This window comes from Rattus norvegicus, chromosome 18 (genome assembly GCF_021556685.1).
Source record: "Rattus norvegicus strain SHRSP/BbbUtx chromosome 18, alternate assembly SHRSP_T2T, whole genome shotgun sequence".
Classification (NCBI taxonomy): domain Eukaryota; kingdom Metazoa; phylum Chordata; class Mammalia; order Rodentia; family Muridae; genus Rattus; species Rattus norvegicus.
This window is the reverse complement of record NC_141551.1, coordinates 76,351,513-76,376,317: the sequence shown is the minus strand read 5'-3', so window position 1 is coordinate 76,376,317 and position 24,805 is coordinate 76,351,513. Positions and strand designations below refer to the sequence as shown.

At 39.7% G+C, this 24,805-nt stretch overlaps 1 protein-coding gene across 11 annotated transcripts in view; it reads left to right on the top strand.

The window, feature by feature from the left end:
• The window catches only part of Atp9b (ATPase phospholipid transporting 9B), a 193,380-nt gene that overhangs the window by 14,936 nt on the left and 153,639 nt on the right, over positions 1–24,805 (top strand). For 9 of the 11 annotated variants that reach the window (XR_015642132.1, NM_001106130.1, XM_087592286.1 and 6 more), the window contains 2 exon segments: positions 4,838–4,988; positions 7,597–7,710. Coding sequence is in view for 4 of the 11 variants with exons in the window: in NM_001106130.1 (NP_001099600.1) it covers positions 4,838–4,988; positions 7,597–7,710 (265 nt within the window). In the remaining 7 variants the exon portion in view is untranslated. 11 annotated transcript variants of the gene reach the window in all.

Here is a 24,805-nt window from a genome sequence, read left to right as displayed (position 1 = left end):
GTCATCTAGCCGTTAGCTCACCTGTGAGGTGGCGTCTATTACGTTGGTGTGAAAGCTAAAGAAGTTGCCTTCATCGTGGAGAGTGCTGACAACATTAATCCACATCAGAGGATGCTGTTCTGAAAGGGAACAGCAATTTATTATTTTATGAGACATTTTAATGATTAAAACCTGGGGAAAATTAGTAATTTTGTTCTGATGCATAGCAGAATTTTATTTGGTATATCAATTTAAATGACGTTTTTTCCATTATCAAAAGTGTTAATATGAACTTTAAAAATGTAATTTAATAACAATGTAATTATGTACATTATTCAGCAGTAATGATTTGATTTGGAATGACATTCTTCTGTTTAATCAAGTTATTAAAAGTTCTTCAGATTTTAAGGCATTTCCATGGTATTAAGCTAAACTGGTCTGATTGCCTTTGACTAGATCCTGGTAGGGTGCAACTGTTTGCCTCAGATGCCGTGCCCTGGAGTCACCCGTCCATTAGACCGACTCTTAAGTGATGAGCCGAGGCCATTTGCATCTAAGGTTCTTATAGAGCAGGGGTTTGGTATTGTCTGTATGTTTTTGGTGATGTTCTCTGTTGTTGGATATTGGGATCTCTTTTCCTTTTCCTGAATTAGCTTTGAGGGCTTATTGAGTTGCTGTTTTGGACATGGTTTATTTATCTGGAGTTCCATGATTCTTCCTCTTGCACACTGTAGAGTATTTCACTAAGAACTCCTGTGTGCGCCTTGGTTATGCCATGGACCACCTTTCTTCAAACCCCTTTATCACTCTATCAGTGTTGAAATGCAGCTGTGCAAGAGGTCAGTGTTGGGTCACAGTAGTTTACTTTCAGAGCATGGGATATTTCACTCTGAGCTCTTCTGGCTTTTCTGGTAGCTCTAAAGCGTCTGGTAATGATGATATTCTGCCTCTATGAAAATTGTGTTACTCAGACTGCTTTTAGGATTGTCTTTTTGCTTTGTATTTCTGACATCCTGACTATGTCACAGAGTCTCTTCGCTGTTACGTTTATTTGGTGTTCTGTTACCCTTTTTGTTAAGAAGCCTTCTTTCTGGAGATTTGGGAAGTTTTCTGCTATACTGTATTAAATACCCTGTCTATTCCATTCAACTTTACTTCTGCTCTTTCTTTAGCTCCATGAATTCTCAGGTGTGGCTTGTTGAATGCATCAGACTTCGTGGAAGTAGTGTTCCTGCTCCTTACTTTTCCTTATACCTTGTCTCAGTATTGCTTTTGTGACTTTGTCCTCACTCTCTGAAATGTGTTACTGCAGATGTCTGCTGTGGACTTTATTTGGCTGACCATTTCTTTTATGTCAGTTATTTCTGTTTGATTGTTTTTCAGTGTTTCAGTCTTGTTAATATTTTCCTCCATATTTTGAACATATTTATTGTTATGTTTATTTTGGAGATTTTCTTATTAATTCATGTATGTTTGATTTGATCATTAATTGGTCTGAACAATAAGACTAAATTCTTTCTTAGACATTTCAGCAGCTCTCTAATTTTGGACTCCCTTCTATGGGAGTTGGTTGGTTGGTGATAGGTCTGGGTGGTGGATATGCCATATTTTTTGTTTAACTTTGTCTTGTTTTGTGACTGTTGGAGTGAGTTTATTTTGATGTCTTCTTCCAAGCCTTTGGGATATTCTCTTTCCTATGAGTCTTCCTAGAGGAATATATGCATGAAGTTCATCTAAGGGGACTGATGACACTTGGTGTTGATTATAGGATGGGTTGCTGAAGTGATCTTCTCTTGGCTGTGTGCCAATAGGACCATGTGGACACCTAATACCATGGTGACCAGATAGGATGAAAACCTGGGTCACCCTACGCATTCTATGTGCAAAGATACATATGTGCTCAATACAAGCTATAGAGCTTCTGGTCCAAGTGACATCTGTCTTCTCTCTGAGCATGATGGTTAGAGGCAGAGTCATAAAGTAACCTCTGGGGCCATAGTAGTACAGATAGTAGTTCCTTCAGTGGCCACTGGCACCTCAGAGATGAGAATCTCATACCCATAGTGACCTCAGAGACTCCCTGGAGCCAATGCTCCAGACGCCCAGGGGACCCTGAGCACACTGGAGCCAAAGCCCTGATCCTACACTGATCTCTGAAACCACTGGACTGAATTCCTGGTTGCAGGATAGTGTTTGGCCTAGGCCTGAGCACTGGTTTTCTCTGATTCCACTAAGGCTACATACATTAGTAAACAAATTTTCTCATTTTTCCTCTTTGACAACTTTTGTTTTTAAGTGGAATATATAGCCGTTTTACATTTTATATTTATATGGCGCTTTCTCCTTGGAAAATACAAAGAATATATTTGAAAATGTATATGTCAACAGCAAAAGGACCCAGGTTTAAGAATATTGAAACAGCTCAATAAAATCTGTAGATGTACTTATAAAGTACTTTATGTGAATAGATTGTGATCCTACAGAAATAGCTACTAGAACCATCTGTGCTAGGTTGATAATCAGTGGATATGGCATTAATGCATGTTTCATTGCCTTATGGGATGTGTACATTCTTGTTTGCTGGGGGATCCTATAACAGTCATGTATTTAGCATCATCTTGGACCAAATTCTTTATTGCTTGTATATTTTCAGTTTTAAATGTTTGTTACTTAGTTTGCAAAAATCAGACATTCTTATATTTGGAATTATTGCAGCTACTTATGGTGGTTCTCACAGCAAGTGTATAAAATTTAATTGCAGGAAGAAGTTTTTAATGATTATTTCAATACAATTAGATTGTTAGAATTATTCCTGGTTCTCAAAGGCCTCTGCACATTGAGTAAAACCTTTGGGTGCTGTAGCATGGGGAATTTCTCATCTTGTATGATGACATGAATATTACGTTGTTTTGGTCATAGGTAATCAAAGATACTTGCTATTAGGTACAATAGTCTAACTTGTAGGAGATAATGTGATAGATGGTCTATATTTTGGTGACTAATTATAAATAAGAATTTAGAAGATAGATTCTTGACATGTAAATATAGTTTATTTAATGCTAGAACAGTGCTTTGATTGTAGACAAATTTGTGAAAAGCACTGTGTATGTCTAAAAGCGTTGTTAGGATACTAGAATTGTTATTAAAGAAATACCCAGTTTTTCTTCTAGAGACTTCTCTTTCATTGTTCCTTTTATTTTTAGTGTTTTCTGATCTTTTGGTTACATAACTTTGTCCTAAAAACCTCCCCATAGTTTTTGGATTTCTGCTTTTCTTCTAACCTCTGCAAGTCAGTAGGGTTCACGCACACAGGTTTTGTGGTGAGACTCAGGGTCTCACATTGTGGCACACATTGGCTGGAAGCTCACTGTGCTGCACAGTCTTCCTGTCTCAGCCTCCAAACTGCTAGGGTTACAAGTGTCACTCACCACACCCAGCTCCTAGAGTAGTTTTTTAAAATTTTATTTATTTTTAGTTTATGCGCATTGGTGTTTTGCCTGCGTGTATGTCTATGTGAGGTGTCAGATCCTCTGGAACTGAAATTACAGAGTTGTGAGCTGCAATGTGGGTGCTAGAAATTAAATCTGGGTCTTCTGGAAAACCATCCATTGCTCTTAACTGCTGGGCCATCTCCCCAGCCCTATTAGAGTATTTTTTTTTTTTTTTTGAGGTTTATTCTTTTTCCTCTGAGCATTGGACTCACCTAACTCTTCTGGTGGAATTTATGGTTGATATGAATAGGTGGGATTTGAGGAGGTTTCAGTCTTTGCACACCTCCAGCCTGCTAGGAGCGTGTTTGTTCAGTTCTATGCAGTAGTGTGGGACTTGACACTTGCTCTCTAACACCTACTTAATTTTGTCTGTGCACAATGACAAAACTAGCAATAACACATTTCCTAAATTTGCAATGTCTTTTTTAAATGCTCAGCTTTGTATATTTACTGTTTTAACTAAATCTGTCTTTGTTTATTTATATATCAGATTAATTATTTGTAGCACATCAAAATTTTGTAATACAATGCATTCCTGAGGAATTACTGTTGAATTATGAAAGTGGGAAAGAAGCATTTTGTATAAGTAGCTGTATTCACTTTGAGGTTCCTGACCCATAGTTAGTTTGTCCTGTTGGTGGTATTCTATAGGACTCACTATAATAATGGGAGCTTTTAGATCTTTTATGTCCCATGGAAGCTAGCTGAAGATCTGAGTTGTCAATTTTAATTATTTAAAATTAACATACCTGTCTGTGGCTACTGGATTGTGTATTGGATAGTGTCAGCGTGGGGTCTTATTGTATCAGAGTCAATGTTCAAGAATGGTGACTTTCCAAGGACACCATCAGAAGACCTACAGAGTCAGCTAACCTGGGCCACCAGCCAGGGAACATGCAGGTGCTGGGCCTAGGTCCTCAAATGTTTGTAGCAGATGTGCAGCTTGGTCTTTATGGGGTCCCCTAACAAGTGGACTGCAAGGTTGGGCCTCAGTGGCAGAGGATGTGCCTAGTCTTGTTGGGACTAGATGTCCCAGGATAGGGTGGTACCCAAGGGGGGCTCCCCCTTCTGTGAGGAAAAGAGGAGGGGGCTATGGGAGGAGGGATTTGTATGGGTGGGACTGGGAGGAGAGTACTGAGGGGTGCTGTGATTGACATGTAAAGTGAATAAAAAAATTGGGATTAAAAAAGGATGGTGACTTTGTAATAGAATGTTCAAAGGCATAGGGTAATGAATGATAGGTCAGCATTAGACAGATTAATGTTCAGGGAATATAGACAATATTAACAATCATATTCTAAATATGTAAACTTAGTTTAGACCTTTCAAAAAGCATAGAGTATATGTATATCTTTTGTTTTATGCAGTTGCTGTGATTGGCTGATAAATGTTTGTCAAAGGAAGAAAGAACTAAAAGCTCGAACAGTATGGCTTGGATGTCCAGAGAAGTGTGAAGAAAAACATCCTAGGAACTCTATCAAAAATCAGAAATACAATGTATTTACCTTTATACCTGGGGTAAGATGATTGCATCTTCAATATCAGTTGATGTCCCAGCCTTTTGCTTCTGAAAACACTATAGAAACTGCTTGTTGATATCACTGTTTGACGGTTTCACACCTTTCCATTTCAAATACTTTGTATTTTCTTGGTTTGGTCAATACTTAAGAAAATGCATAATGTTATTATTGCTTTCAGTTCTTGATAAACATTTACGTTTATAAAACATTTGCGAATATAAAAGTATAGAAATAGTAAAGAACAGGTAAACCAGTTTTAATCCTGAGGACACTTGAAATTTGTTTGGAGGGAAAATTAGAATAAATGTTGAAGTTTGCCAAGGAATTTCACAAAGGAAGTATACAATTTGTTCGTAGTAACTACACATGTCTCTGGATTTATTTATAGACACCTTTTTATATTAAACTGTTAACCTCATGCCTTATTACATTGCTAACTCATTAGTTACCTGTAGTTGATATATTGTTAAATACTGAGGGTTAAATATCTTGTTTTTATCTTGTTTCTAATACTTTTAATTAAATTATAAAATGGTTTATCATGAGTTTGGAATGATGGATTAATTTTTGCTTTCTATATATCATTTTCTATTTTAATAAGTTCATACTTTATGAGTATAAAGGTAGCCGATATGGATTATCAGTCTTTTTATTTTACAGGAATTTGTTTTCTTTCTAATCAATGATTCTTAGAAATTAACATGGCTGATCTGTACAAAAGAATTCAATCATGTATCTTACATTTCCATAACAAAAATGTTGGCATAGTTTAGCTGTTAGTTCTTACTCTATTTTGTAAGAAGAGCTCTTTATTATGTAGAATAAAAGTTTCTTTACCTTTTATGTTAATAAACTAATTACAGTGAATTTCTTTTGGATCATAATGATCCTCCCAACTCCTGGCCCCTAACCACTCACTAATAGGCTTGATCTCCATAATCAACAGAGCAGTCTTTTATTAGTACAACAAAATGTAAACTGTCTTTCAGTGAGATATTCCCATCTCTTTTTGAACAAAGTCACTGCCTCTCCTAAAGTGTAAATTATTGAATACAAGTGTCTAAGAATGCATTGTCCTAAAGGCCACTCAAGGTCAGTGAGTGTAAAGTATCCGTCATAGTTAAGGCCGGGAGCGGAACTCAGCTTTGCTGAGTGTGAGTTCCAGCCGTTGGCTGCATTCTGAGGACACCTGTTGATGGCTCTGCACAGTGCCTGGTCACTGTGTGCACGGCTTCCTTCCTCATCACGTCTCTGAAATTAGTCTTGTCATCTAAAACGGAGTATTTCAGAAACATTTAGTAATTACACAGTAGGAATTCTATGCCATTTTTAGCACAAATGGCAATTTCTGAATTGCTAATAGATATAATTTGTGCTGAGATTTTATAGAAATTGCTGAAGAAAAAGAGCTTTCTTTCCTGCTGAGATTAATTTATGAAATAATTCAAAACATTTTTAGACAGCAATTGAGCATGATTATGGATATAAACATATTGAGTGTAACTGTTTTGTTACACACAGAATTGTGTGATGATGCAGGTACTTCAGTCTCTGCAAACTGGTACTAGTCTTTAAGCCAACAGAAACCATTTAACCCATCGATCTCTTGTTGAAATTGCTGTTTGTCACCTCGCACAAGGAGTGACTCCAAGGAGCTTTTGATTTACAGCTTACAACTCTGTAAGCCTAACTGAAAGCAGACTGCTTTGAGTTACTTCTTCTTTTCTGTTTTCTTTTTTATGTTGGCTTGTTGTTGTTGTTGTTGTTGTTTCTTGTTTGTTTTTTGTTTTTGATAGTCTCTTTATGTAGTCCTGTCTGTCCTAGAACTTACTATGTAGGCCCGACTGGCCTTGAGATCCTCCTGCCTCTGCCTCCCCAGAACTCGGATTAAAGGCACATAATGTTATTGCTTGTTCTTAACTCCAATAGATTATTTTTAATTTTTTTTCTTTTTTGCAATGGTGTGATTAAACCTAGGGCCTCATGTATGCTGGCCTGGGCCAGTGTTCTATCACTGAGCTGTTATCTTTAGCTGTTACCTTCTGGAGAAGACTCTATGTGAGTAAACAAGCAAACAAACCTTTCTAGTTTTAACAATCTTAAAATTATTAAATGATGAAATTTATTTCCTATTTGGAAATATTGTGAAAAATCAAGCACTGAAAGACACTATAAAGAGTGCATGTATCCTTTTTCCCCCTGAAAACTGGTCTGTTTACATAGTTTCTTGGTAGTGGGTTCTATTTTGAGAGCTAAATCAGTCAAGTATCATGTAGTCATACTTGAATCCATTAACTCGTTTAATACATATTTGTAAAGCTTGGTGTAAGCTTGGTGTTTGTACTAAAAAAGCTCACTATTACATCCTAGGTGTATGTATGTTTGTATCTACACACACACACACACACACACACACACACACACACACACACACACACACACACACAAACGCGCGCGCGTATATATATGTCAGAATTAATTTACTTAATATGATTAATCATATTTTTACTGATGGAAATGTGTTTGCATGTTGTGCTGAGTTTAGTTGATTAAAGTGTTAATATATTTTTTGAAGGGGTTGTACTAATTTCTTTATTCCCTTTTAGGTTTTGTATGAACAATTCAAGTTTTTCTTGAATCTCTATTTTCTGGTAGTGTCCTGCTCACAGTTTGTACCAGCATTGAAAATTGGCTACCTCTACACCTACTGGGCTCCTCTGGTAAAGTACTTCTATAGCTCTGTTGCATTTTAATACTTAGTATATAACTTTAATATTGAGGTGTTTGGGGTTAGTTGGCTGGCTTTGACATTGGTTAAAGCACATGCTGAGTTTAGTGACTGAGCTCCCAAGTCCTGTGGGCGTTGTCCGTGCACTACCTGCAGAGCTGCAGCTGCGCATGGCCCTCCTGCCTGGCGCCTCTGCATCCTGACCGGGGTAGCAGTAGCCTGCTTGTGACTGCTGGGAATGGCGCTGGTTGGATCTGTCAAGTTACTCTCCTGCCATTTGCCTGATGGTGACTTCTGAGGTATTTGACTGCAGGATTTGCCAACCATATGATGTTTTTTTAAAGGCTGGTAATGGTACACCTCTGTTACATACATTCTGTCTTTGTAGTTTTATGGTTTGTTGGTTATTTTGGTTGCTCTTTTTTGCTGTTAGACCAGTGGTTCTTAACCTGTGGGTCATGACCCCTTTGGTGTCAAATGACCCTTTCACAGGGGTTGCCTAAGACCATTGGAAAACATATTTACATTTTGATTCATAACAGTAGCAAAATTGCAGTTATAAAGTAGCAACAAAAATGATTTTATGTCTGGGTCATCACAACATGAGGAATGTATTTAAGGGTTGCAGCACTAGGGAGGCTGAGAACTACTAGGTTAGGTAACTAGAGGCAGTACAGCAGGTAAGGTTCCCTCTGCGTGAGTGCTCACACCTCCCTAGCGTGACCTTCAGGATTGAAGGTCCAAGGGTTTGTTCTTGAGCTGGTCCATGCTGCCTCATGTATGTCCCTTTCTTAACCAGAGACTTCCTAGTAAGGCATAGACCTGAAACGACAGTGGGACCTTTGTTCCAGGTCAGGCTTAGCGCTCATCATTAGTAGAGTCATACTGAGGTGTTGTTAATGACTGCTAGCCCATAAAGCCATAAGCATAGGGTAGACTCAAGGAGTGCCGGTAACATTCCATAATTGTATGAAATATAAACACAAAGTTCCTGAATCAATGCATGCACATTTCCCTTGATGGAAGTTAGGCTCAAGGAGACATTGGCATAGATCTGGGAGCAGAAGTGACATACGACACACCTCCACTGTAACATGGCAGTCTGTCTGGGCCAGCATTTGCTGGGTTGTCAGTGTATATGGAAGACTTTTAAAATGAGTTTACTGTGTTGAAGGGATTTAGTCTTTAGAGGTGTGGTAATTGGTAAGACAAAAGAATGCTTAGTATTATTTTTGAGTAAGTTTTAAAATAGAACTACAGAGACTATGAAACTAGAAAGGAGCCCACAAGAGGGAGCAGAGAGGTGTTTAGGAATATGGGGAGAACAGTGGGACACACACATAAGGCATGAGAGCAGAAAGGAAGCATAGAGGTGTACAGGGCAGCATAGAAGATGATGAGAGCCCTGGAGGAAAAGAAGAAGACTGCTAATGAACAATTTGAAGTGTGTAGGATGAACATACAGCCCTTCTACCAGGTCCTCTGTATCCAGCACTACTGTAGGCAATGCGATGCAGCGGGGAGCAGCACTAGTGTAGGCAATGCGATGCAGCGGGGAGCAGTGCTAGACAAAGCCTGCCTAATAGACCTTTAGTTGTCAGGGAGAGGACGGCCAGGAGACAGATACACAGGGCTAGGTTTCCTAGTCATGGCTGAAAGGAAGAAACTAGAAAGCAGAGTCAAGGGTAGAGGAAGATAGGGTAGGTTTAGGTAAGATGGGTCAGGGAAGGTGTTTCGGAGGGAGTGGCAATTATATACAAGATAGTTGGCCTTATACAGAACAGAAAAAGCGTTTCAGGCAGGAGGAACAGCAGTTGTGTGAGTGACACACTCCAGGGCATGAGCATGCCATCCTGCAGGAGAGTGTGGGTGGGAGGACACAGTGGTTGGAAAGACTTTGGGGGTAGTCTAGTGCCTGACCATGTGACTTACTACAGGGGAACACTATGGATAAGGAGACAGTACTTGAGATGGGAGAGAACATCCGCGAGTAGAATGGGGGTGGGGTGGGGTGGATTTTACTGTGGATGAATGTGAACCAGTGTGCATGCTTACGCAGAAAGTAGAAGAGTAGCTTCAGGTAAGTGGCTGTGATGGTTGAATGTTGATTGGCAACTTGGTTGGATTGCTGTATGCCCGGGAGGTCAGGAAAACACATGCACTTGTGAATAATTAGACTTAGATCAAGGAGGCTCTGGTCTAGAGTTGCTCTGCTTTCTCTGCTGTGATGGACTGACACCATGAGCTAAAATACAGAAGCAAACAAGTCTTTCCCTGAGTTGTGCTGAGGGGATGTGCTCACAGAGGTGTGAAGAGAGGTACTGTTCTTCCACTCTCTAGAGGTGTCTTTAGAACTGAATGTAAGGTTGCAATTTTCTGCATTTCTTAGTAACTTTAAGGACTCAGGGACATATCATTAAAATAGTATGCACTATTTATTGTCTTGCATTTTTAAAAACCATTTGATAAAAGCTACCTTATTTTGCAACACGTTTTTCTGACCAACACAGGCCTATGGAATAGGGCATGTTTGCACGTGTGTGTGTGTGTCTGTCCCATCTTTCATTTCTCTAGTCTTTTAGAATAAGAGTACACCATATCCATGTCTTTTCTCTTGCTAACTTGTTTCTAAATTTTGTGAGGAGAGATTGTTGTAAGTAATAATGTGTTTATTCATAACTCCTTATGTGCATTTGGAAAACAGCATATATGCTACACACTTATAAGGAGTTTATTTTAGAAGTTTTATTGATTTATTTTTGAGACAGGTCTCCCTATGTAGGGCTATGTGTCCTGTCACTTATTATGTAGACTGGTCTCAAACTCACAGAGCTCTGCCTGCCTTGCTCTCCCAGTGCTAAGAGTAAAGGTACACTACCATGTCCCATGTCGGGGTTTGTTTGTTTTTTGTTTTTTGTTTTTTGTTTTTTTTTTTTTACTTTTTGAAGGCAGTATAACATTAAAGAAAATTTTACAACAGGAAAAGTATTTGCTAATACTAAAAACAACTATATTTATGATTTTAATGTGTTTATTTCTTGCTTCTTTTTCTATAGTTTTGCTTACCATTTAAATATTATTTGTAGTTTGAGTTAAATTTTCTTTTAATTTAAGCAATGGTAGTCTGAGAATACAAATTCTTAAAAATCTGAAGCAAGGTATATTCAGTTATATTTTGATTTTGCTCTTTGCTTTTTTTATTAACTCTGGTTTCACTATTTTTTTAAACATTAATTTATTTTTTGTTGACTAAGTTTCATTTTGTATCCTTGGCTCTTCTGGGACTCCCTACACACTACGTTGGCCTCAACTCATAGAGATCTGTCTGCATCTGTCTTACAGTGGTTTCCTCCAGGTTTTAAGCAAAAAGGAAATAACCTTTTATTTGGATACTTAATGAAGAATTCTATTTGATATTTTCTAAAGTTGGTTACTTTAGCCATGGTTGGAATGAATGTATGTGTGTGCGCGCGCGATACTTTTATTATTATTATACTGAATTCACAAATAAAGACCTTGCACAGCTAGACTAAGGAAGTTAATCACTCAAGCAGATGTCTAGTCCCAAACTCTACATCTCAGTGGAATATAGAGTGGACATTCTAAAACCATGGGACTTGGCTAGGGTTTTGCATTTTAATTAGAATTTTATGCACTTACTCATTGACCTAGACCAAACAGTCTATTCTTCAGTGACAACTAAGGGTCATAGCTAGGAGATCAGAAGATACAAAAGGTAGAAAAGCTAGGGTCAGAAGGTCTTACACAAGTCTTACACAAGCTATGTCTTAGGCAAAACAAGTTTATTAGGAGTCACACATACACAATTTGCAAGAGAAAAATGGAACACAGAAGAAAGCTGTCATACGATGAGATGAAGTTCGTAGGAAGCTAATCAGACAGTGTTGCACAAAGGTAGCACAGGTTATCTCAAGAACATTTACAGACTTAGCACAGCTCTCAAGACTGATAACCAGAGCGCCTTAGAGTTGTAAGAGTTAGAGTCTCAGGATTTAGAGTCTCGGTTAGCTTTGAACTCAGTGCAGTACTGGTTGTGCCAGGTATATTCCTGGTTTTAGAGAGCAATCTGTTCTTTTTCAGTACCCAGGGACTCAGGGAAAGCCCAATGCTCAACATCACCACAAAAACAAACACCCCCCCCCCAATCTATGGCAGTTGAAATAGAAAACCATAAACTTTGACTTCTTGTGAGATACTGCTGCTGCTGCTGCTGCTGCTGCTGCTGCTGCTGCTGCTGCTGCTGCTGCTTCCTCCTCCTCCTCTTCTTCTTCCCTCCTCTTCTTCCTCCTCCTCCCTCTTCCTCTTCCTCCTCCTTCTCTGCCCTCCTCCTCCTTCTCTTCCCTCCTCTCCTCCTTCTTTTCCCTCCTCTCCTCCATTGACTTCTTGTGCAGTTCCTGTGTCCTTTGACTCCATTTTGTCCTTTATCACCTGGTTTTACCTCCTTTTGGTCTTTCTAAGTGTTCTGCTCTACCCACACTCACATCTGTTCCTGTGTGTGTGTGTGTGTGTGTGTGTGTGTGTGTGTGTGTGTGTGTGTGTACACATACACATTACAGGTTTGGATCTACATATAAGAGAGAACATGATTTTTTTCTGAATGTGGGTTACCTTGCTTAATACTATACAAGTCTGTTCATTTTCTGTTAATTTTATGGTTTCTTTTTTTTTTTTTTTACAGCTGAGTAACTATTTTTTAAAATGTCCACCATCCCTATTTATTAGGGAAATGCTCTTAAAACTACTTTGAGATACCACCTCTCTTGAAAAAGGATGGTTATAATCAAGAAATATGTCAACAAATATTGGAGAGGCTATGGGGAAAGACACCCTTACTCACTGCTGTTCGAAGTGCAAATTAATGCATGTGACCATTATGGAAATCATTTTGGAGGTTCCTAGAAAATGATAAATAGAACTATAATGGGACCCAACTATTTCACTCCTGGACATATAGTCATAGAAGTCCATAGCCTATCATAGAGGTATTTGCACATCCATGTTTATTGCTGTTTTATTTATGATAGCAATGAAATGGAACCAGTCAAGGTGCTTGTCAACAGGTGAATTTATAGAAAATATGGAACATAGAAAATGGAGTAATAATCAACTGTAAAACTTAATTAAAAAGATTGAATCCACAGATATTTGTAGATCTTTTTATTAAAATAAAATTTAAAAATCTTAACCAGAAAACTGAAATATAGTCTACAATCTGTATATACATCTTTTAAAACTACAATGTCCAGGGCACATTCTCTTTATACACATATTTACATTTTGATATCTTTTCTCTGCTTGCTCTCATGATTGGTGATGTTGCTCAGAGAAAGATGTCAATTAGCATTTCTAGATTTCTCTTATCTGAAAGCCACTAAAACATAAAACCATCTTATAGCTGCTGCTCATAGAACTGAGTCTGTTGTCACTGCTTCATAGTAAGTGAATCACTGCGAGTGTAATATCCCTCTGCTCTGTGACTAACTTGGGAAGTTTTAGTTTTATTTATGAATACTGGTGTTTTGCCTGCATGTGTAGCTATAGATCAGAAGAGGGCATTGGATCCCCTTTTGCCATCTATGTGCTGTGCGTCAAACCCATGTCCTCTGAAAGAACAACTGGTGCTCTTAATTGCTTGGTCCATCTCTCTTGTACCCTGCAAACTGCAGTACTCTCAAAACTAGGATTATTCTCATTGATGCTGTTCATTAGCTTGATCTCTTGTGTTCCCATATGCTCAGAAACATGAAATGAAAATAAAGTGATTTTTTTTTAAACATTCTGGGTCAGAGTAAAAATTATTTTTAGTTAATGAGGGGGACCAGATCTATACTTACAGAAGAATTATGTATTTGTATACATAAGTTTATATGTATGTGTTGTATGTATTTGTGTGCATGTATGTGGAAACCAGAGGTCAGATTTGGGTGTTTTTCTCTTCTGATTCTGGTCCTCATGGAGTCTTTGGTGAGCAAAGTACATCTGTCATGGTTGACTAGGCTTCCTTGGAGTGGATACACAGCAATGCAATAGCTGAGCATGTGGTAGGTTACTTTACACCCCTTGGGCTGCTTTTGCAGTAGCTGGGCTAGTTAGGTTAGCAGTATATGAGGATCCCTTTTGTCCACATCTTTACCAGCATTTGTTTTTGTTTTTTGTTCTCCTCTTTGAGAGTAGATGTTTTTCCCCCTACATAATGTATCCTGATTATGATTTCCTTTCCTTCTACAACACCCAGCTCTTTCCCACCTGCCCTCCCATCAAGATTCACCCACTTTCTGCCTCTCATTTGAAAACTCACTGGGAGATGGCGGTTGCACACCTTTAATCCCAGCACTCAGGAGGCAGAGGCAGAGAGGTAATGGATCTCTGAGTTCAAGGCCAGCTTGGTCTACAGAGCAAGTTCTAGAACAGCTAGAGTTACAAAGAGAAATCCTATTTCAAAAAACAAAAAATGAGGGAGGGAGGGAATAAGACAAGGAAGGAAGGAAGGAAGGAAAGAAGGAAGGAAGGAAACAAACAAACAAACAGGTGTCTATGAAATGGTAATAAAATATAATAAGATAAAACAAAAACTAACATGCTAGTTTGGACCACACAGACAGAAGGGAAAGAACCTAGAAGGAGGCACAAGAAACTCAGATTTCTTCATATGCATTCTTCATCTCTTACAAACAGTAACACACACACACACACACACACACACACACACACACACACACACACACACACCCCACACTCCCCCACAGACACCCTGAAAATAAAAAATAACCTCCAGGGACACCCTTGAGTTTGTTTTTCCTTGGCCACCCACTGCTGGGCAGGCTGCTACCTGTAAGAGTACTTTGTTTCCCCATCGAGACTCAGTGGGAGGGAACTAAATTTTCATTTGTAAGTGGTTCTCAGTTGGGATGGGGGCATGTGTCCACAGCTCCTTTCAGCTCTAGAACTACAACTGGGTCAGGCTCAGTGGCTGATGCCTCAGCATATGAGTTCATATGTGCATTGTGCCTGTTCATGTAGAGGGTCTTACTTCCTTTGGTGTCCTCCTCCCCTCTGGTACTTACACTCTTTCTGCCTTTTCTTCTTGGTACTCCCTGAGCCCTTGGGGGAGGAAGGAGGTTGGGAATTTGGTGGAGACATCCTGTTTAGGGCTGAGTGTTCCAAGATTTCTCACTGCATAAACGTCTGCTTGTGGGTCTCTGATTTGTGCTTCTCTGATGATGACTTTCGGTAGGCGCTAATCTGTGAGTGCAGCAGCAGAATGTTTGTTTGTTCAGAACAGTAGTATTTGGTTTCATGCTAGGTCTGTGGGCTGTATAGACACTGGTTTTTGGTCATCCAAGCACTGTCGGATATGGGCTCCATCTTGTGGAGTGGTCCTTAAGACAAAGCAGAAATTGGTTGGCTACTCTCACAGACTTTGTGCCACCATTGTGCTAGCAAACCCCGCAGGCAGGGTGCTATCATTGATCAGAGGGTTTGTAGCTGGATTGATGTTCAGATTTCTCTTTTGATAGCCTGAGGAATACTTTCTTTACCAAGCACACTAGCACAGCGAGGAGAAGACTATGTAGGTAGGTACCAGCAATGGGGACTTGGTATCAGGTTGTGTAAAACAACCTATAATTTTGGCAGCAGCCTGGGTTGTTTGGGGATTCCCAGGAGATTCATTTGGCCAACAATTCAATTAGATGTAACCTAGTCCCAGTATTGAAAGGATGTCCAGTTGGGGTTTGGTCTCCCCCATTATTTGGTGATTTCATTTAGATTGCCTGTGTCTGTGTGCATATTGTAGGAAGTGTCTACTGTATTAGGCGTTCATACTCCTCCTCAAATGGCTCTTTAGTTTAGCTGTATTCCAGCCCTTGTTCTCGTCCTTCCTCCTCTCTGCTTGATTATCCTGTCCCTCCCCTTCCATTCATGTTTATCTATTTTATCTCCCTTGTCTAGGGGATCTGTGTCACCACACCCCAGTCCTTTATACCTAGCGTCTGTGGTTCTATGGATGACAGCTTGGTTGTCATTGACTTAACAGCTCATAACCACATGGAAGTGAATACATACCTGGGTTAGGGTATCTTGCCTTTTTTTCTTGTTTCATTCATTTACCTGCAAATTCTATTCTTTTAAACAGCTGAATAATACTCCATTTCATAAATATGTCACTTTTAAAAACTCCATTCTAATCTTAAGGGACGTCTAGGTGGTTTCCGGTTTCTGGCTGTTATGAATGAAGCTGATGTAAACATAGATGAGCAGGTGTCCTTGTGACACTCGACTGTCACATCCTTTGCTGAAGCATCTTTGAGTATCTGCCCAAGAGTGGTGTATCTGGGTCCATTCCCATCTTCCCGAGGAACTGCCACACTGATTTCCATGGTTTCCATACTGGCTGTACAAGTTTACACTCCGAGCATTAGTGAATGAGTGTCCCTCTTACTCCACCCTCACCAGCGTGAGCTGTCATGTTACTTTATAAGTTCAACTCTTCTGACAGGTGTGAGATGATCAAAGTAGTTTTGATTTGCATTTCCCTGATGGTTCCAGATGTTGAACATTTCTTTAAGTGTTTCTCAGCCTTTGTGTTTCACCTGTTGAAAACTCTGTTTAGACTGTACCCCATATTTTAATTGAGTTATTTGTTTTCTTGATACCTGGTTTCTTAAGTGTTTTATTTATTTTGGATTTCAGTCCTCTACTGGACTTGTCGTTGGTATTTTTTCTCTCATCTGTACACTGCTCTACTGAACCTTTTCAGTTTCATGAGGTCCGATTTACTACTTGTTGATCTTAGTGCCTGTGCTAACAGTGTCTGCTCAGAAAGCCCTTTCCTGTGAGTTCCTCACTTTCTCTTCTGTCAGGCTCAGTGTATCTGATTTTATGTGGAAGCCTTTGATCGATTTGGATCAAATATGGATCTATTTGCATTCTTCTGTATGCAGCGGCCAGTTTGAGCAGCACCATATGCTTGAAGATACTGTCTTTTTTTCAGTGTGTATTTCTGGCTTATCAAGTCAGGTGTCCATAGGTGTGTGGATTATGTCTACATCTTCAACTTGAATCTTTTTTTTGTGCCAATACCATGGTGTTTTTTATTACTATAGATCGATAGTACAACTTGAAATCTGGGATAGCAGTACCTCCCACAGCTGTTTATTATTTAAGATTGTTTCAGCTGTCCTGTTTTTTTTCCTGTAAAAGAGAGAGAGAGAGAGAGAGAGAGAGAGAGAGAGAGAGAGAGAGAGAGAGAGAGTGTGTGTGTGTGTTTCTGTGTTTCTATATGAAGCTGAAAATTGTCCTCTCAAGACCTGTGAAGAATTTTGTTGGATTTTTGGTGGGAATTGCATTGAATCTGCAGATTTGATAGGGTGGCTCATTTTACTATGTTAGTCTTACTGATCTATGAGCATGGGAGATCTTTTTGTCTTCTGTTATCTTCTCCATTTTCTTTCTTCAGCATCTTGAAGTTTTTATACAAGTCTGTCACTTGCTTGGTTAGAGTTACCCAGGATATCTATATTACTTGAGGCTATTGTGAAAGGTGGTGTTTCCCCCACTTCTTTCTCTGTTCATTTTTCATTTGTATGTAGGAAGGCTGCTGATTTTTGTGTGTTAATTTTGTATCCTGCTAAGTTTGCTAAAAGTGTTTTTCAGATATAGGAGTTTCCTAGTAGAATTTTTGAGTCACTTAGGTATCTTATCCTATCATCTGCCAATATGGATATTTTGACTTCTTCTCTTCTAATCTTTATCTCCTTGATCTCCTGAGTTCTCTTACTGCTCTATTTAAGACTTCAATTACTATATTGAGTAAATGTAGAGAGAGTGAACAACCTTGTGTTGTTTTTGACTTCAATGGAACTGCTTTGAGTTTCTCTCCATTTAACTTGCTGTTGGCTATGGGCTTGCTATAAACTGCCTTTATTTTGGTTAGGTGTGCCCTTCACATCCCAAATCTCTTCAGGACTCAGGCGTGTCAGAAAGGGGTGTTGGGTCTTGTCAGAGGTCCTTGTTTGCTGATGGGATGAGTGTGCACTGTTGCGTCCAGTTTGTTTGTGTGTGGGTTATATGTATCAGCTTACGCATGCCGAGCCATTTCCGCATCTCCCAGATGAAGCCTAGTGGTCATGATGGTGATCTTTGTGCTGGTTTGCAAGAATTTTACTGAGAAGTTTGTGCATCTATGTTCATAAGGGAAATTCATCTGTAGTTCTTTTCTTTGTTAGGTCTTTATGTGGTTTAGGTGTCAGGGCAAGTGTGGCCTGGTTAAAAGAATTGGGCAGTGTTTCTATTTTGCGGAATAATTTGAGGAGTATTGATGTTAACTCATGTGATAGAAATGAGTGCTAAGACCAGCTGCCTCTTGTTGTTGTTGTTGTTAGGAAACTATTCATGACTGCTTCTGTTTGACGAGGTGTGATAGGTCTGTTTAAGTGTTTATCTGAACTTGATCGAACTTTAGTAAGTGGTATCTATTGAGAAAATCATCCATTTCTTTTAGACTTTCCAGTCTGGTTGAGTACAGGTTTTATTATATATGATTCTCTGGATTTCCTGGGTTTCTGTTGCTATGTTCCTCATTTCTTTTCTCATTTTGTTAATTTGGATATTCATCCTCTGCTTCCTAGTTAATCTGGATAAGGGTCTGTCCAGTCATACTGGTTTCCACCAATTATTTGTCTCATTGATTCTTTGTTTTTCATCTTTTTATCTTTTTTTTTTAAATGGATTTTGTTCCTAAGCTTATTTCTTGCTGTTTTCTCTTTGTGGATGTGACTTCTTTTTGTTCTAAAGTGTTTATGTGTTGTTTAGTTACTAGTATGGATTGCTCCAAATTTCTTTTTGTAGGCATATAGTGCTATGAATTTGCCTGCTAGAACTTCCTTCTTTGGGTTCCATAAATTTGGGTATGATGTGTAGTTTCATTCAATTCCATAAGGTCTTTAATTTCTTTCTTGATCTTTTTTTTTTATTCAATAGTTCGTTTTATTTGAATTTATAAGCTTTCTATTCTGGTTTTTGTTGGTATTCATTTTTCCAGTAACTTATTTACTTTAAATCGCCCCCAGCCCCCTCCTCCTCCAGTCTCCCTTTTCCTGCATCAACTCACTGTAGGCCTCGGCTCATCCTCTGCCACTGAGACCAGACAAAGCAGCCCAGTTAGGGGAACAGGATTCACAGGTAGGCAACAGAGTCATGGACAGCCCTAGGTCCAGTTGTTGGGGGATCCAAGGGAAGGGGAAGACTAAGCTGCTCATCTGCTCTGTATGTACACGGAGACCTAGATCCAGCCCATGCATGGTCTTTGGTTGGTGGTTCAGTCTCTGAGAGTCCCCAAGGGTCCATGTTAGTTGACTCTGCTTGTCTTCTTGTGGTGTCCCTATCCCCTCTGGATCCCTTGATCCTCCCCCCAATTCTTTCTCCGGATTCCTTGAGCTCTGTCTAATGTTTGGCAGTGGGTCTGTCTCTGCATCTGTTTCCATTGGCTGCTAGGTAGAGCTCTCAGAGTTATGCAAGTATAACAGCGTTCATTAGTAATTGGTTCTTGCCAATGGGATGGGCTGGGACAGTCATGGCTGGCCATTCCCTCAGTCTCTGCTCCATCTTTAGCACTGCTCTTCTTGTAAGTAGGACAGAGTTTGGGTCAGTGGTTTTGTGCATGGGTTGGTTTCCTCATCCCTCTACTGAGAGTCCTGCCTGACTACAGGAGGTGGCCACTTCAGGCTCCATATTCCCCACTGCTAGGAGCCTCGGCTAGAGTCATCCCCATAGACTCCCTGGAGACTCCCCCATCTGTACTGGCTGGTTCTGTGTGTCAGCTTGACACAAGCTGAAGTTATCACAGAGAAAGGAGCCTCCCTTGAGGATATGCCTCCATGAGACTCAGCAATTAGTGATCAATGGGGGAGGAACCAGCCCAGTGTGGGTGATGCCGTCCCTGGGCTGTTAGTCTATAGGAGAGCAAGCTGAGCAAGGCAGGGGAAGCAAGCCAGTAAGAAACATCCCTCCATGGCCTCTGCATCAGCTCCTGCTTCCTGCCCTGTGTGAGTTCCAGTCTTAACTTCCTTTGGTGATGAACAGCAATGTGGAAGTGTGAGCTGAATAAACCCTTTCCTCCCTACCTTGCTTCTTGGTCATGATGTTTGTGCAGGAATAGAAACCCTGGCTAAGACACCCATCCCAGGTCTCTTGGCAAGTCCTAAAGATACCCGCCCCCCACCCCCACCAACACACACATGCACACACTAATTTCCATTCACTCTGCTGGCCCTCTCTCCCCAGCTCTCCCTATACCCGATCCCACCCCCTTCCCTTCCCCTCCCTATCTCCTCTCCCACCCCATTTCAGTTTTAATCCATGGTGGTGAAATAGGGTGCGTGATGTTTTTAGTTTTCTTTTATCTGTTGAGCCTTGTTGCTTTGTGAGTATGTGGTCAGTTTTAGGAAAGTTCCATGAGCTGCTGAGAAGGTATATTGATTTGTATTTGGGTACAGTGTTCTATAGACAAATGTTAGGGACATTTGTTTATAACGTCTGCAGGCTTGAGCACTTCTCTGTCTAGTTTTCATCTGGATGACCTGTATTGTAAGAGTAGGGCGTTGGTGTCTCCTACTATCGGTGTGGGTAGGTGAGTATGTGATTTATGCTGTAACCATGTTTCGCTTATGAACTCCGGGGCTCTTGTGTTTTGTGTATGCATTTTAGAATTGCAATCTTCTTGAATTTTTTTCCTTAGTGAGTATGTAGTATTCTTTATTAGTGTTGAAGTCTGTTTTTTCACATGACTATACCTGCTTAGAATGTCTTTTTCAGTCCTTTTACCCTGAGGTAATATCTGTCCTTGACGTTGTGTTTCTTGGATGAAGCAGAAGGGTGGATCCTGTTTTTGCATCCATTCTGTTTGTCAGTAACATTTTATTGAGGAATTGAGACCATAGATGTGGAGGAATATCAGTGAGCAGTCTTTGTTGGTTCCTGTTATTTTGTTGTGGTGTTGGTAGTGGTATATATGAGGGTTTCCCCCCTTGATTTGCTTCTCTGGGATCATTTATTCCTGTGTTTTGTTGGGTGTGATTAGCCTCTTTAAGTTGGAATTTTCTATCTGATGCCTTTAATAGGTTTGTGACACCTAATTTGGTTTTATCATGGAATGTCTGTTTTCTCCATCTAATGCAATTGAAGGTTTTGCTGGGTATAGTCTGGGCCAGCATCTGTGGTCTCTGAGTCTGTAGAACATTTCCAGGCCCTAAAGTCTTCATGGAGAAGTCAGTTGTGATTCTAATTAGTCTGTTTTGTATTTTACTTGTTTTTTCCTCTTTCAGTTTTTAATATTCTTTCTTGTTTCGTACATTTTATGTTTTGATAGTTATGTGCTGTGGGGATTTTCCCCCTCATCTAGTCTATTTGATGTTCTGTGTGTTTCTTATATATTTCCTTCTTTAGGTTAGGACAGATTTCTTATGTGATTTTCTCCTTCTTTAGGTTAGGACAAATTTCTTATGTGATTTTCTTAAAAATATTTTCTTGCCTTTAACCTGGGTTTCTTTTTCTTTTATTTCTATTATTATTAGATTTGTTTCTTTCATGGTGTGAGGATTTTTTTTTTTGTGTAAATTTAACATTTTTTTGACTGAAGTATACCTATTTTTTCTACTGTGTTTTCAGTACCCAAGATTATCTCTTCTATTTCTTGTATTCCAATGGTGAGGTTTACCTGCAAGGTTCCTATGTGAATTCCTAAAGTTTTCATTTCCAGATTTTCCTCAGTTTGTTTTTTTCTTCATTCTTTTTCCACTTCTAGGTCTTGATTTGTTTTATTTAATTGTCTTAGACTGTTTGTTTATTTTGCATAGATTTCTGTATTTAAATGAGACTAATGCTTTTTTCTTTAAGTTTTTAAGAAATACAATTTTAGTTTGCATAGATTTCTTAGAGACATTTATTCATTTCCTTTTAAGGAGTTCTATTGTATTTATAAGGGCTATTTTAGGCATTGCCTTGTGCTTTATTAGCGCTGCAGCAATGCCCAGGGCCTGCTGGCATAGGGTTGCTGGACTCTGGTGGAGGTGTGCTGTCCCCACCGTTAGTCAGCATGGTTTTTACACCGATGTTTAGGCATCTGGGTTTGGGAATGATCGTGCTTCTAGGTGCTGATAATTGGTTTTGTCTTTGTTGGGTAGGTGTTTGTTACTTGGGTTTCATTGCCCTCTCTGGTTCTTAGGTCAGTGTGGTGCCTGCGTGCTGCCTGGTAGATAATTCTTTTGGGATCCTGGGGCCACTGGGGGTTCTAGGTAAAATGTGTTCCTTAGTGTTGGGACCTGACAATTAGGAATAGGAATGTTCTGATTGCCGGGGTGCCAAGGGGGTACACAGGGCACAAGGGGGTAAGCAGGGTGTTCCACCAAGATCTGCTTAGGCCCATGTGACTGGGGACAGAGCTGTGAGGAGAGGTCACATATATAGTCTTCTACAGAACTGGAGATCTGATTGGGGACTTGGTTTAGATCCATGGAGTGAGATGTTCGCCATCTGCAGTTAGCCTTCCTGCTTCTTGGGCTGGAGTCTGTTAACAGTCTTCTTCATGACTGACATTCTCACTAGGATTAGGTGGGGCCTCACTGTAGGTTTAATATGCATTTCTCTGGTGGCTGGTGCGGGTGAGCATTTCTCCAGATGCTTCTTGCCCATTTGTGTTTTGTTTTTGAGACCTGTTTTTATTTTACTGGCCCATTTATCATTTGTGTTGTTTGACTTTTTTGTTTTGTTTCTTTTCTTTGTATATTTTGAATTTACTGTATTTCTTCCATATAGAATACCTTTTTTTTTTTTTTTTTTGTCAAGCAGGTAGTCAATGTGGATGAGAATCAGCTTAAGAAGTATCATTTTGTTTTCTTTTTTCAGTCTCTCTTTTTTTTTTATATTTTGTGTGTATGGACGTTTAGAACTGGAGTTACAGGGTGCTATAAGACACAACGTGAGAATAGAATCTTGGTCCTGGAATATTAATATGTGGTCTTAACTCCTGAGTCTTCTCTCCAGCCTCTGATTTTTTTTTGTAGATTATATTTTTTTTAATGAAATTTAAGTCCTTAAGCCTTCCATTCATTTTTCAACTTTTTGCATTAGAAAGTTTAAATATATACAATGAGAGCTAGCAAAAGATGAAAGGTATCAAGATCAAAATAAAAATGAGATTCACAGGAAATTGTTAAGTATGTAGAAATTTACAAAAACAGAATACCACAACATTTTCAGTAGAATTACTAATCAAGAGGAAATACACAAGGTAGGGAATTTAAGTTATTCCTAAGAACATAATTTAAAATATTTTCATATTTTGATCAGCTGCTAATAGAATCAATCACGACATTTTAGGTTTTAAATATAGCATAGATAACATTTACTGTGATTTAATTATAGGGTAATTTTCTGTTGAAAGTAATTTTCCCTCGTCACAGGCCCCCTTTCCAGCTTCCTGGCATTTACCCTCCTCACTCCCACGTAGTTTCGCTTATGTAAAGACTGAAAAGCTCAGCTACACATGAGATTGAGAGAGAGAGAGAGAGAGAGAGAGAGAGAGAGAGAGAGAGAGAACGAGAACGCACGCGTGTGCGCGCTCGAGCGCTCATGCTTTTTGTCCTTGTAAGCCTGGGTCACCTCACTTAATGTAATGTTTTCCAATTCTATGAGTTATCTAGCAGGTTGCATAATTTTATTTTTCTCTGACTGAACAGCATGCACTGTGCTCATGTGGCCACATTTCCCTTGTGCATTCATCTGTTGATGGACATCTAGACTGATTCCACTTCCGGTTATTTGAATAGAACAGTATTCAGCATGGATGTGGAGGTGTCTGCTGTAGGGTACAGGGCCTTTGGAAGATGCCTGGGAGTTGTGTTTCTAATTTACTGAGAACCTCCAAACTAATTTCTACATGGCCTTACTGGTCATATCACCAACAGTGGTGAGCGAGTGTTCTGTGCTCACACCCTCTCCAGCATCTGTTGCTGTATATGTTCTTGAGATAGCTGTTCTGACTGGGATGAGAGAGAATCTTGGAGTGGTTTTAATTAGTATTTTTCTGATGTATAAGGATGTTGAACATTTTAAAACTATTTATTGGCTATTTTAGTTTCTCCTCCTGAGAGCTCTCTGTTCAGCGCATCCTATTTTTTATTGGGTTGTTTTGTCGTTTAGTTCTCTGAGTTCCTCCTGTGTTCACCAATAAGAGCCCTCTACCCCTTCTTTGGAGAAGGAGGTACCGCTTCTTGTGATTAGCGGGTTATTCTGCTCTACAGAGACATTTTGATTTCACGAGGTCCCATTTGTTAATATTTGGCCTTATTTTCTACTACTGGAGCCCTATGAAGTCCTGTGCCCATATTTTGAAGTGTTTTCTCTATAGTTTCAGAGATTCAGATTGGATGGTAAAGTTTTTGATCCATTTGATCGGTGTTGATTTTTGGCAGAGTGAAAGATGCAGGTCTCCTTTCAGTCTTCTACACGTCTCTGTCCAGTTTTCCACTGAGAGTTTTTGGCGTCTTTGTTGATGATCAGGTAGCTGTAGCTGCGTGAATATATGTCTGGGATGTCTGTTCCCTTGACCTGTGTGTCTGCTTTTTGCCAGCACTATGATGTTTTTATCACTATGTCTCACAGTACAATTTAAATCAGGCATAGTAGTATCTACTGGTGTGTGTGTGTGTGTGTGTGTGTGTGTGTGTGTGTGTGTGTGTGTGTGTGTGGTTTTGTGTGGTTGTGTGTTGTATGCATTAGTCCATGTGCCATGTGTATGCATGGAGGCCAGAGGAGAATGGTGTCTGTGTTTAGTGCTGTTGCCTTGAGACAGGTTCTCTGAACCAGGAGCAGGTTTGTGGTGAGGGTGGTCAGCCAGCATGCTCACAGAATGTGCCTATTTCTGCTTCCCAGTGCTGGGGTTATAGGGGCCCTGTAGCCATGCCTGGCATTTTACATGGATGCCTGGGATTCAAACCCAGGTCCTCAGGCTTGCAGAAGCAGTGCCAGTGCCTCTGGAGCCACCTCTACCTACTGAGCAGCCTCTACCC